General features: G+C 40.5%; 1 protein-coding gene across 14 annotated transcripts in view; it reads left to right on the forward strand.

Moving 5' to 3' along the window:
* Positions 1 to 13,972, forward strand: part of atp2b2 (ATPase plasma membrane Ca2+ transporting 2) — a 131,306-nt gene that overhangs the window by 54,907 nt on the left and 62,427 nt on the right. For 4 of the 14 annotated variants that reach the window (XM_084928660.1, XM_084928668.1, XM_084928662.1 and 1 more), the window contains exon 1: positions 3,723 to 4,881. In XM_084928660.1, coding sequence (XP_084784786.1) covers positions 4,683 to 4,881 — 199 coding nt within the window. In that variant the 5' untranslated portion in view covers positions 3,723 to 4,682. Of the gene's footprint in view, positions 1 to 3,722; positions 4,882 to 13,972 lie in introns of those variants that run through there. The other 10 variants (XM_084928661.1, XM_084928664.1, XM_084928663.1 and 7 more) reach the window with 3 other exon arrangements.

Raw genomic sequence — 13,972 nt, forward strand, 5'->3', positions numbered from 1 at the left:
AACAGTCTGTGCTTTGCCAGTTCAGATTTGCAGTTTCACAGTCTACAGGATGCACAGCCTAGTTTGTTTCCATTTGTCTCATCTGATTATTACTTTGGCTTACTGACTGATTTGCTGATAAATATAAACTTGCAGGGCATGATAATCTTTGTTACAGTGCAGGTCTACCAGCATAAAAGTGATAGTGGCCATGTCCCTGTCTTTTGCAGGTGGTCCATCTGGTGCAAAAGAGAATTACCTGTGATGTCGTTTCTGTTCTCATTCAACCACACACACACACATTCTGGGAGAGCATTTGTTTACTTTCATCTGACAGTTTTGGAGGATCTTGCAGGCGCAGATGTCTGCCTTGGCACGCACACAGTAACGCCAACATTGATTGGACCTGAGGGGCAGGCGAGGGGTAGGGGCGCAGTATAAAAAGTTTGAGAAAAAACAGAAAGGAACATCCAGTCTTTCAAGTTCACCAAATAAAGAAACCATCAAACACTGTTCATCACAAATGTAATTAATATGCCGGTTGTTAAAAACAGAACATTTTTCTGAGTTGGAATCACGTTCTGTAATCAGCTTTACTAAAAGGGTGAACACATTTGTTAACTCGTAATGTCCGAGTGGCTTTGCCATTGCCGTCTAACTCTATAACTTCAAAAACAGCTGGAGCTCATTAGCATGCAGCGCTGGAGCCTGTGGAGTTACACAGTGCCTCCATCCCACAGATGCATATTCACATGTTGGCAGGGTCTCTCAACACCATTCTGTGACAAGGTCGTGTCCTGCTGTTTCCAAGCACACTGTTGTGTCATTGTGTGACTAGTCCTATCATCACACTTGAATGTACACCTTGCTCACTGTGTTAGTCTGGCCAGATTAAGCAGGTATATCCCTAGTAGTTTATTCCCATGGCTGCTTCCAAACAGGAACAAATGTGCAGACAAATGTCATAATGTCCTACCGTCTTATAAATAGGGACAAACAGGGCATATTCAATGACATTATAAAGCATACAAGTAAAAAAGTAGCTCTGTTATTTTTCAGTTACAGGTTGCACTTAAAGTCTCAGCAGCGATCACTGGGAATGTGTTTTAGCTGCTTCTTGTTCACTGAAATCACTATGGATACACCTCATTAATGACAATTTATAGCACAGATTTGCTCCATTGGCCTTTTACATGTACAAATTTGTTGCTTAGTAAAAAGGTGAACTCTTATCGCCTTAAATAAAAAGAATACTGTGTGTGGCCTCATAATTTGTGGGATGGACTGACAAGATATTGACCAGCCATGCTATTAGTTTTTTGGGGGGGGCTGACTGTGCTTTTCGGTGTGATTATATTATCTGAATAAGCCAAGTGTCTCTGAGGGCTCTCAGACAGAAATTATTTGCAGTATTGATGTTGTGCAGTACAGATGATGGATAGACAGTATAGTCATTGCAGCATTCAACCAAATACAAAATGGTGCTTTGATTCCAGGTCCCCCCCTGAGTGGGTGGGTGGTGATAAAGGGCAGCTGTGAGGCAGTGGTTGACTTTGAATAAAAACATCAATAATAGATAGATAGATAGATAGATAGATGTTACTCCACCATAAACAACAGATAAACACTCACAATAAAATGAAGAGCAAAATTTGCACTTCAGAACAAGACACAGAACATCTAATTGGCATATACACAATATATACATTTAAATCAGTAACACTAATGAGAAAAAGATCAGTGAGAACAGTTATGCAAAAAGGCAGCAAATTAAATATGTAAGAAAAACAGGGTGTTCAGGTAGTATAGCAAAAGGTACACAGTGTATCTGTTGTTAGTTTTACACGGAGGGAATGTGCAATGTTTGTCATGGAGGGGTGCGCCGATTGTGTTGAGGAGCAGGACCCAGATGCAGACACTGGAAAGAGGAGTTGGTGGTTGAACAAAAAGTGATCTTTTATTTGGATGACGGCAGCAAAGAACAAGAAAACAATGAAACTTAAGAAAGAACTGAGAACAACTATGGACACTGTGTAAACTAAGGCTACTTTGAAACACAGTGAAAACTATGAGAAAAACCTACAAAACACTATGGCTAAGACTGTGGTGGGAATAACAGACGACCTGACAATGAGATACAGCAAACAGAGGACTTAAAAACACAGGAGGTGATTAGGGGAAGTGGGAACACGTGGGGAAAGCAGCTGACTGACTTGAACATAATGACGGGACAGGGGAAGTGAAACTAAATACAATGACAAAGGCACAGTAGACTCCTCCAAAATAAAACAGGAAACATGGAGATGTAGACATGGCATTAACTTGACAACAAGAACCACACAGACATGAAACATGACAGATAGACGCACCATGGAGACTTAGTATAGGGGAGGATGACAAAAGGAACTAAGAGACAAAGGACTAAACAGCAATCTAGAAACTAACTAGATGAGCTAAACTGGAACACAAATAAATAAAAAAGAAACATAAAAACTCAAACACTAGGCCACACGACCCAGTACCATGACAGTGTTAATATGAAAGGTAAAAATAACTTAAAACATTTATGGCAGCAAAGCTGAATGTGTCTGTTTCAGGCTCCGCCTTTTTCTGTCTGTGATGAATGTTGTGAAATGGGTCGTGCATGATATAGAGCAGTTTCTTCAGTAACCTCCTGACTCCCCGTCTCCAGGTTTTGACCAATGGTAGTTCTACCTTTGCAAATGAGTTTATTGATCCTGCTGGCATCTCTGGCACTGATGCTGTTCCCCTGCAGACCACAGATGGTACTTTGCAGCCACAGATTGGTACCCAGCATCTTGTTGCATAGAGCGAAAGATCTGGGCTTCCTCAGAGAAAATCGTCCGTTCCTCCCCTTTATGTCAACAGCACCAGTGTTCGTCCACCCATCCAGTCTACTTATGAAACGTACCCAAGTATTTGTAATGCTGAATTCTTACCTCGTCACCTATGAGGATTAAAGGATTGTTAGAAAGGGTACATGCTACCACATAGAGTCTTTGGAGACTTTCTGTACGTAGCATGAGTCAAAGTCATCCTGGAATTAGAGAGTCTCTTGTTACATGTGTATTTTACTAGCCACTTCAAGCCAGGAGGTCCCTAGTTGAATAAAACAGGGATGCTTTAACAGATAATTAGCAGCCCAGATGAGAGCAAATGCCCTGACTCCCATCCTGAGGAGTTTCTAGATTAATCTAGTCAGGATGCGATCAGCATGTGGCATGCTGGGTCACTGATGGTACTGATTAAGTCACTTAAATTATAAGGTATAAAGTATTCTGTATATATCTGTTGTCAACATATCATGCAAATTGTTGCTTTTTGGTTTATGTAATACAATAAAAGAAAACATAAGCAAACAAGCAGAAAATGAACAACATGAGCAGTCTGGGTGGATGTTTATTCCAAGCCCTGGTACTTAAGATCACCAGATGTCTGTTAACTCTTATTTAGTGATTACAGTCGTCATTGCTTTTACATGTAAATGCAAAGAGAGAGGCGAAAGAGGTGGAGACATTGATCCAGTTCATTGCTGCAAAGCATTATAAGACAACAGGTGGAGAGGAGTGTGTCACTGAGGCAGAGTGACTGCATAGAAAAGGTCATATACTGTAGTATGAGGAAGAACGAGTGGTGAGATAGCAGCAGCAGCAGCAGCTTCACAGCTCAGCCCATCCTCCCATGACAGCGCAGAGCTACGTTCTGCCTCTCCGCTTTGTCGTCAGAGCAGCCCCAGCCTCCCGCCCGCGCACAACTCCTCTCCGCTCTGCACCAGAAAGGAGCATTCTCCTCTCTCCCTCGTTTTCATATCCTCCCCCCCCCCTCTCTCTCTCTCTCTCGCTCTATCTCTCTCTCTTTTTCTGTCAGTTAGTGTGTCCTCAGAATGAGGTTAGCGGCACCAGCAGCAGCATCAGCAGTAGATAGAGACAGCAGAGGAACAGTTACTGCAGCAGCCAGGAGAGGCTGTCCTTCAGCCGTGCACCATCTACCGCTGCATTCACCCCTGCCCTGAGAACGCAACGCTCATCCCTGTGCTCTCTTTCTGTGCCTCTCCCTGCTCCTCCCTCACCTTCTGTCCTCCTTGAATTCGTCTCCTGAATTCACCCCCCACCCCTCTCTCTCTTCCTCTCTTTCTCCATAGCAGTGATGGGGGAGACCACCATGTAGAGACAGAGAGGCAGCGGAGGCAACAGCAGAATAGCAGCAATGGGAAGCCACACATGGAGCGGGTCTGGACTGCAGCCGTGGTGAGCCTGAGACCGACAGGACTTGCATCTACCATCACTGCCCTTCTCAGGACCTGACCACTGGGGCTGTCCAGTGCTTACCTGGATGCTCCCCACTTGTGTTTTTTCATCCCCTCCTCTTCTCCTCCTCTGCTGCTCTCTCTTCTCTTCTTCTTTTTCTTCTCTGATGGTTTTTTGTCTGCTGAAATCTGTCTTTCCTGAAACAGAGAAGCTGCTCATCAATTTATCACCACGGATTTTTTCCGCTTTTTAATCCCTGTATCTGCTTACTTTTCTTTGAAGAGATTTTTTTTTCTCATTTTGTTGCTGTTGCCTCATTCACACCTATTTTGGATTTTTTTTTTGTTGGAAGAGACTGAGCTCTCTTGTGAAAGCTTTTGTTTGATCTATAAGCAATAAGAAACACTAATCTAACTGACTTAACTAGCTGACATCATGGGAGACATGTCCAACAGCGATTTTTACGCCAAGAACCAAAGAAATGAGGGCAACCATGCAGCAGCCTTTGGCTGCTCGCTCATGGAGCTGCGCTCGTTGATGGAGCTGCGTGGAACAGAGGCGGTGGTCAAGCTCCAGGAGGACTCCGGGGGAGTAGAAGGACTGTGCAAACGACTGAAAACCTCACCCACAGAAGGTGAGTTACCGCGCTTATTTATGCATGTGCGTGGTTGTGAATGTGAAAATGGATGCAGTGGTACTTATTGTACCAAAGACCATTTCTTGAAGAATATGTCCTCCTATGCAGACTGCAGATTTCCAGTATCTGTTCTGTATTTTATTTTTTAATTTTATGGATTACCATAACCTGCTGTATGGATAACCTGCTTCTTTGATACCAAAATCACTGATAAAATCACAGACATGCAGCAACCTTGTAAAGCACCTGGAGAAATGCATAAACACAACATCAGCAAAGTACACATGGGAGGGAGTCCCGTTTGAGGGGACAAATGAAAATTCTTCACAGCCAGCTATGTTAGACCTGTTCAGTATGCACAGAAATCTCTGTGGACAATTTAGCCCCCCCTTACTCCCCCCTCCCCTGCAAAAGCATCCCACCCTCCCTTGTCATTCTCTTTTTCAGCCAATTGGCTATAGCCTGAAGGAGCAGGTCGCTGGAGCAACACGGTAGAGATTTTGGCCATGTGGGATGTGCTGCGGTTCTTGGGCATGAGAGAAATGGCATAAAAATATCCAAATCCTAATCTGTTTCCTACTTCTTATTTTTAATTAAAAAATAAAACAGTAAGAATTTACATGCAGATGTGCCTCTATGGTTTTACCCTAGCGTGCGTAGCATGTTTGTTCTTACAGATTTTCATTTAAGAACATGATGCAAAAATCCATAATGGTGGTTGTATTTCTGCCAGCCCAATCACTTAAAGCAGTTTTTTTTAATACATACCTAACATAGCTTTGTCATCATAAATCATTCATTTAAATATATACACGTCTAGTTATTCTATTTCTACGCATAACTTGCTTTTTTATGGGGGTTGCATAATCCCCACAAGCAGAAAAATTGGCCTCTCGAATAGCTACACCAGCGTATTGAATATTTATCACAGTACTTAAATCATCTACCTCCCCAGACATTGGGATAATTGATCAGTATTCGTGTAGTGTCACCAGTGTGACATCAGAGGTAGCCTGTAACGTTATAGGCTGACACCCAAAGAAGATTGTGTTTCCTGATCGTCTCATTTCTGTCAGACCATTTCTAGGTCAACTCATGGTTACGCCCACTGGCTATAAGAGCAAACTAGATAAATTTAGGGAAACTTTAAAAAAAATGTTTTTATTATTATTGCACGGTTAAATAAATAGTGAATAAATATTTTAAAAGAGATGGAATAAAACAAAACTGAACACAGAATCAGATAGAACACTGATTCTTACCCTTCAGTTTTCTCAGAAGCCTGGTTCCTTGATGTATACCTACACCCGTGATGTAGTGGCTGACTGGGAGGTGAAGAGCTAGCATTTCCTTTAGGCAGCCAGCTGGTGAATGGCACGAGTCATTCAGGGGCTCGATGGGCTGTCGGGCTACAGCTTGGTTTCCAAGAACAGTTGGCATTGAGCTGCTTGGTGAATGACCTGTTTTCCTTCAGATAGGAGAGAAGACTGTTGGTGGATACGACTGTTTTCTCAAGAGACAGTAGAGACATGCAGAACGTCAGTAGGTCCACCTTGGTAGAAAGCAAAGAAATACGAAACTATGGACAGTGTTGCCCCTTGAGGATTGGGGGGATGGAGAGATGCTCGGGGGATTGAAAATCTTTAATACTGTGGAAAAGCAAGAGTAGGAGGGTCTTTACCCAGAAGAAATTATTATAGTGCGGAAGCCACAATATGCTCAAAACACCGCTGTAACACCCATAAAATTGCGAGTGAGCTTTTCAGGAAAACATGCCCTCACATTTGGATAAAATTCCCTAATTAGAGAAGAACCAGTAATGCTGTAAAATACTCACTATTAAAAGGTTACGCTTCAGTTTATATTATAGTGCCACTTCTTTAGCCTTGTGCTGAATATCTAATTGTGGTGACTACTGCTCATCACCATATTCGCAATATGAGCAGAAACAATGCCTGCAGTGTTACAGTGATACTCAAATTAAATTGAATTTGAGCTAGCAATAAAATTATCATACCAGACATAAAATTATAATTTCATTTTCCCATTCTCACGAGGATCATGATTACATGATTGAATACTACATTTTATCAGTCAACTAAATACTAACCCAGGATCACAGCCTGCCGATGTGCAATAACACACAAAAATTTTTAAGCTAATGTAATAAAAAGAGGGGACTTGTAATCATTAACATACTGTTGTCTACACCCATACTTAATTACCTTAAAACATTAGACAAAAGCAAATTAATCTGCTCAAGGAATAATTACAAATGCATCTCATTTAAAACCTATGAAGGTCTCACATTAAATCACCCAAAACGTCTGGCATTAGATTATCGCCTTCAAATGTAGAACTCCACAGTCCTTCAAAATATACTGCTTTCTGCTTGATATACCCAGTTTTTACAATAAAATAGATAAAAGAAGTGGAAAAAAATACATCTATGTGGTGCAGTTAACAATATATATGAGTCACATACTGACTGCATTACTTAAAATAGTACATCACATCAAATGTGTGCACCATTAATTATTAATTCACCATAGAGTATGTATCATTTAGTGGATTTACTCTGAGTACTTCAGCTCAAGGAGGTTTACCCGTATCATATTTATTTATTACTACTTTTAGCTGCTTGTAGGGGTCACCACAGCAGGTAAGTCTGAATATTTTATTTGGCAGATTTTTACAATATACACCCTTCCTGACACAAACCCCCTTGGGATTTGTGTCTCCAGGGATCTTTCATTTGTCAGGCATATGTGTCAACCACTACACTATAGACACACTATCACATTTATTTTAGGATATACCATATTTATTTATTGAAGATTTTTAATTGGTCAGTCCATTTAACAAGTCATTTTTTCAGTTAGGGTCTGAGCTCTATTGCTAACAAGCAGGCTGTCTTCTCCCTGGTGCCTGGTTAGGCTTAATTACTTTTGATAAATTAATTGTTTTCTTTGACAGGATCAGTGACTAAATTTAAACTGAGTGGGTGGGTGGTGCAATTGTATATTAGAAAATACATTATATTATATTAGAAAGATGATCCTGGTAGCTCTTTCAAGTTATTTTATAAGGCTTGCCGTCATGTGTGTTGTGTAATATGAATGTGTCCCATGGGGCTGTGTTAGATCATAAGAGACCCCCGTGTTACATTGTTTCTATGATGATTCATCCTGTATTTGGAAGCAAATTCCCAGGTCTTCAGGTCTGTGTGACAAAACCAGCTGAAACCAGTCAATCAAGCTCAAAAACCAGCCCAGTACTCAAGAATCAGACAGTCAAGAGCAACAACACAACAGCGTGTATGCTGATCTGGAGTCAGTTCGATTAGTAAAATTTGAGTGTTAAAAATATTACAGTCATAGTATGCTTTGAATTTGTAGCTATAATTTTCATGCAAAACAGATCTACCAAACTGGTGGACACGTCATTCAACCTACAGCAACTCTTCAGCAGTAACCCAGTTCTGCAGTCAAACCACCAGATGTACATTATTCATACAATCGCTATAAAATCAGCACATACAATAGTTATATTTCTGGGAAATACACTGCACTGAAATACACTTAAATTTAAAATTTCTGGGTTCTCCAGTTCTTAGCCTTCAGAGGTTCAGTACCTTTACCCAGGATGTAGTTACCAAGAAGGTGAGTGTAGGAGTGAAGAGCTAACGTTTCTCTCAGGCAGCCAGCAGGTGAATGACATTAGTCATTCAGGGGTCGGATGCGCTGTCAGGCTACAGCTTAGTTTCTGAGAAGATATGGCATGCGGCCGACCAGCATATGACCTGATTTTCGGAAGACAAAAGGAAAAGGTGTTTTTCGTGCGAGTTGACTTGCTGGTTTCATAAGACACAGTAGAGAGCTGCAACACATCAGTAATCCTCCTCGGGAGGAACGAGAAATCAACAGAGAGAGCTCAGCCGTTCCTCGAGGGTCTGGATGATAGAGAAGTGCTCAAAGCATTGATGGTTTTTGATGCTGAGAACGAGGGTAGGAGGATACTTAGGCAAACATTTGCAGGGAAGCAGTTGTAAATATAGATGGGATTAGAGCCCACATTTTATAGACAGTTTTTCTACATTGCAAAACTACAGTGGTAATTTACATTAAATTAAGCAATAAATACTAATTAATACATGAGAAACTTTGAAGATGCAACAATAATAGTAAAATTCAGATTTTCTTTTTTTACACAACCTGTTTTAGCCTCTCTGAGTCTGAATAATTAAATTTCATTTCTTCAAACTCACACCTTTCCTTTAAAATGCTTTTCTTTGCCGTGCCTCATTTATTTATCACTGTTACCTACAACTCTCAACCTCTGCTTGGACACAACTTCTAGAACTACATAGACCGTTTCACACCTGTTTTTGAGTCCTAACTAATTAGCTACAAACCTTAACTGCACTGCAATTGTGTATCTAACAGGATTATGCTCGCAGCTTGATCATTTTAATACCACGACCTCATGTCTACTATCCACCACTTTCTTGCCTCTTCTTCACTCTACAAAAAGTTAATAGGACTATTTCAAGCTTGCATGGGTTTGAAAAAAGCTAATCTGGTTCATTTTATACAGACAATGTCAAGTTTTTCAGGTGTGAGGGTGACATTTTTCAGTTCAATTGTTAGAACAGAATTTGCGTAACCAAATGGGATCTTTAATTTAGGTCAAATGTAGAGGTCTGTGCACTTAAAAAAGTATGGAAAGAAGCTAAATTGCAAGTGGCAAACAAGAGGGATATTTGATGATTGTGCATCACGCTGGCTGGCTGTTTTCCCCACCCTCTGTGCTAAACTGTTATCTGTCTGCAAGAAAAAAACCTGCAGATCTCAACATATTGAACTGACCTTTTTAGAACTGGTAAAATGATTTGCTCTCACTTTGCAACCATGCCATGGATATCTTCTCGCTTACGTTGTCTTACTTTTTACCTGCCTTTGTCTTTATTTGTCCTTCCTACTTCCACCAAGCTTCCTCCTAATCAACCCCCCCCCCCCCAGCTGCCCTTTATCTCTGTCTCCCATCCCTATCTATCACCACACCTTACCTCTCCCCCTCTTCTCTTTTCTTTCCTCTGCTCCCATTTCTATTTCAGTGTACTGGTCGGTCGCTGGTATCCCAGTGGGCCAGTGTACAGCGTAGCCTAAATAGACTTGCTCTAAATCTATAACCTTCATCATCTCTGTCTTCCATTCTCACTTCTTTTACTAAGTTAGCAACAATACAATAATGCTATGAAAGTAGCTCCAAATTTTTAAACTTGTCTGTCTCTAACCTAGTAAAATATTTTCACATAATATAAACTTTACTTTTTATCGATATAAAAAAAGACTAAATTTCATTTTAAGCAGATTGGCTTTCATAAACCACAGAGCATAGTAGGCTTTGATGAGTAAAAAACATGACTGTAACTGAGTGAACACAGATCCAAGAAGGGGACTGCTCCTGCATGGCCTTGTGTGGCAGTAATACCAGCGGCGCATAACCAGATGGCACATCATGCACGTTGCCTGCACTTCTCATGGGAAAACTTGGTTCTTGAGTAAACAGTTCCATCTCTAAAGTGAAAACTGAGCTTATTCATCAGAATGTAATTTGAAACCAGATTTGGATTGCCTCCTCACACAAAGACACAAGTTAGAATTAGGTTTACACAGCATCAAAATCCTTGTAGAGGAAAATCCACATTCCACATTTTCAAACAACTCTGTACACTTATTTAGATGGTAAGTTATTAAACATTATATAAATAATATAAATAAATATATAAATAAATGGCAAAAGGACATAAAAACTGCATGTTTAGCGTCACCAGCATGATTATATTTCCACCCTGTTTTCTGTTGTTGATTTAAACTGAGAATTTTTTGAGTTTGATGCTCATTCCCATTCTGTTTTTTTCTTTAGTGTTGTTGTCCTTCATATCTGTCCTTGCTTTACTTTAGCGATGGACATAGTTACCATGATGTCACCTTCTGGTTTTTGAAGTCCTATTTTGATACTTCGAGATGAGCCTTTTTGCTTTTGCCATGTTGATCCAGATATAAAAATATCATTTTTTTATTCAGTATGTTCTAAAATCAGTGGTTAAGAGTAACCATAAAAGGTAGCCATTTATATTTTTCCGTAGATTTCTACAGGGCTGGAAGTATTTTTGCAACCACAGCTATCGCCATATGGTGGCCTTCAAATCAAATGCAGGTGAACGTGCTTGAAATCTGCATTCTTTCTAATGGCCAGTAGGGGTTGCAAAAAGATGAACAGTTGTTTGGAAGTAAAGGGGAAAATGAGCCAACTCACTCCTTTTTTATACCCCTGTGAACACTTAACTGATTAGTTTATGGTTTCAATCACTAGTTTCATGTCGTATTAAATACAACATGATTAATCTTTTTTGTAAATGATGGTCTCCTGTCGAGTCAAAACACAGGGTATGCCTAAGGGTGGGCTTAACATTTGGCATATGTTTGGCTACAGTACAAGAATACGCTCAGTCAGATCCTCTCGTTGTGCAGTTTGTAAACCCAAGATGACAGCAGCCAAACTGCTTAGCTCGAGGCTTTATAATATGATTTCACCAACCGAAAGATTCCATCTTTTATATACAGTTTATGACTTCATTACAAACTGTCCGATTTGCTTCTGTTCAAAATATCAGCTTAATGTGTTTCCACTGCTGAGACCACTCATTCCCTGAAAACAGTCACACAGGAACCACTGGTTTCTTTTTGTACTATGCTGTACTGCTGTTACTGCTTCTAATCATGCAACTCTACACACTTTAGTCCCAATGTTCTGTACTGTTGCTGTAATGAGGGCTTTATAAATTCTATACATAGCCCAGGAGAGTGTTTTCTCCCCTCATCTGTCATCTGCTTTTCTCACTTCCTCTTTTTCTTCACCTCTCCTCTCTCTTTCCCTTCTGGGACTGCAGAGTTCAGTTGAAACACACCACCTGTTCTCCCATTTCATCGTCTTTAGTCCTCATTCTAATGCATTCACTCCCATATTCTCTTTGTTTTCCTCCCTGCTTGTGTTCTCTTCACATTTCAGTGTGCATTCTGACATTTCTGCACATTCTCCTCTTCTGATCGTAACCTCCATTTTTCTCATCTATTTGTCCCTCATCACACCTTTCCTCCTCACCCCCTTTCTTTTCCACCCTCCCTCCATCTCTCCATCCCCGATGTTCATACTAATCACGTCCTCCAGTCGCAGCACCATGAGCACGTTCCCCTCTGACGCAGTCTATTTAATCTCTGTCCCACAAGGGATCTCTCACATGGCGCTGCCGTCTCTTTAATAAGGACAATTTCTCCTGCTCTGCTCCTCCTCTGCTCCTCTTGTATCTGCCCTCCTCATGCTCCCTCCTCCCCTAGTGACTCTGTAAAAGGGCTGGAAGAGGTAGGGGAAAAAAAAGAGAGACGGAATGAAATTGGAGGCAGCGAAGAAGGGAGAGAGAGAGAGATGGCTCTCAGAGGACAGATTATAAATGATACACAGCCATTTTGCTCTGTGAGAAAGCAAAACCACACTGTGGGCAGACACGCACACGTAGACATGTACACCACTACTCACACAGGTGTTCTGCAGTGTAGTAGCAGTGACCTTGAGGCAGACTGAAGCAGTAATCTGGCACAGCAGTCAGTCACTGCAGTACCACTCTATATGCGGTATTAAGAAGATTTACGCTGGTGCCCTAATGAGTGGTTCATGTAATACTTCGGATGTCATGAAAAAAAGTCTGTTTTCAATAAAGGCTCATCAATAATTCATCAATTCTTTGCAAATTAGTGATAAGCAGTAATCATAAGAAAACAACATGGGCTTGCTACAGTGCACCCACAAACAAAAGTCTCTCTGATGTCTTTTTCTTGTATTTTTGCACGTTTTTTCCCCTTTAGCTCAGCTGTTGTGAAATAGTGACCAGATAACAGTAAAATTAAACTATATAAAGCACGATATCATACATAAATCCAGTTATTAAAAGATGACAAAGTGCTTTTAAATGATCCTAGACTGTCAGGAATGTGAAATCAGGAAAAAAATAACCTTTCAGCTGCACTGACACTTGAATCTGAAAGCTTGATAGCGTACTGAAACACGAGAAGTCAGCTACCTCACATGCCATCAAACCTAGAGATAAAAAAAACTTGGATGGCTTGATATAAAAGAGAAACCCATAAAGGTTCACCCTGGCAACCTAAATGATTCCAATTAAACTTTGATAAAAGATTAGAAAAATTGCTAGTGAGAGCTAATAAACCATTTGCATGCCTTATTACAAAACTAGTGCAAACTTTTTTTTTAATTCGGTGTAATAAAAAAGGACTAACAGATGTTAGGGAACAATAATAATGGCTGGTGAATCTTTCCACTGCGCTGGGAAGTGCAATCATTTCTCAGAAGCTTAGACTATTATCTTAGGCTTTTATCGCTGTTCCTAGAGAAGTACAACCTCAGCTACAGGGATTTGTTATGTAAGAGAGTGGCCTCCAATGTATACATTAACTGTATACTTTATTATTGATTTCCTGCATAACAAATGTGCTAATTTTGGTTTGAAGATATTACCAGCCATGTCAACGAGGTGAGTCTGTGTTTGTTTTCATGGTGACGCACCTCCTGCAGGAACTACAACAGAAATGGTTTTGGTGACTTTGACAGGTTTTTATATTTGTGTGTCTGGACAGATTTTAGTCAACATGATGACTACTGTGAAAGGTATAGTCAAAATGAAGGGCCACTTAAAAGATGGGTACAGTCTGACTCATGAGCACTGAATAAAGGGTAGCTGAATCATGTGCAAAGAGGCAAGATTACACTCATGTTCCTACATTGGGTTTAATTCAAATATGGTTGTGGTCTTATAATGCGCTGCAATATGTATGTATTTAAAGTATCTATATCCCCTTGTTGCATATGCGTGCAACTCTCTGATGAAATCACAGCTTTAGAGGGAATGTCAGAAAGATACACACACAGATGCTGGGCATGTCCCAAGAGATGCCTGACTGAATTAAGAGGACAGCTGCCAAAAACCAGACTCTACTGGCCTGTTCCCATG

The sequence above is a fragment of the Perissodus microlepis genome, chromosome 5 (genome assembly GCF_051167445.1).
Source record: "Perissodus microlepis isolate ML-2025 ecotype Zambia chromosome 5, ASM5116744v1, whole genome shotgun sequence".
Taxonomy (NCBI): Eukaryota; Metazoa; Chordata; class Actinopteri; order Cichliformes; family Cichlidae; genus Perissodus; species Perissodus microlepis.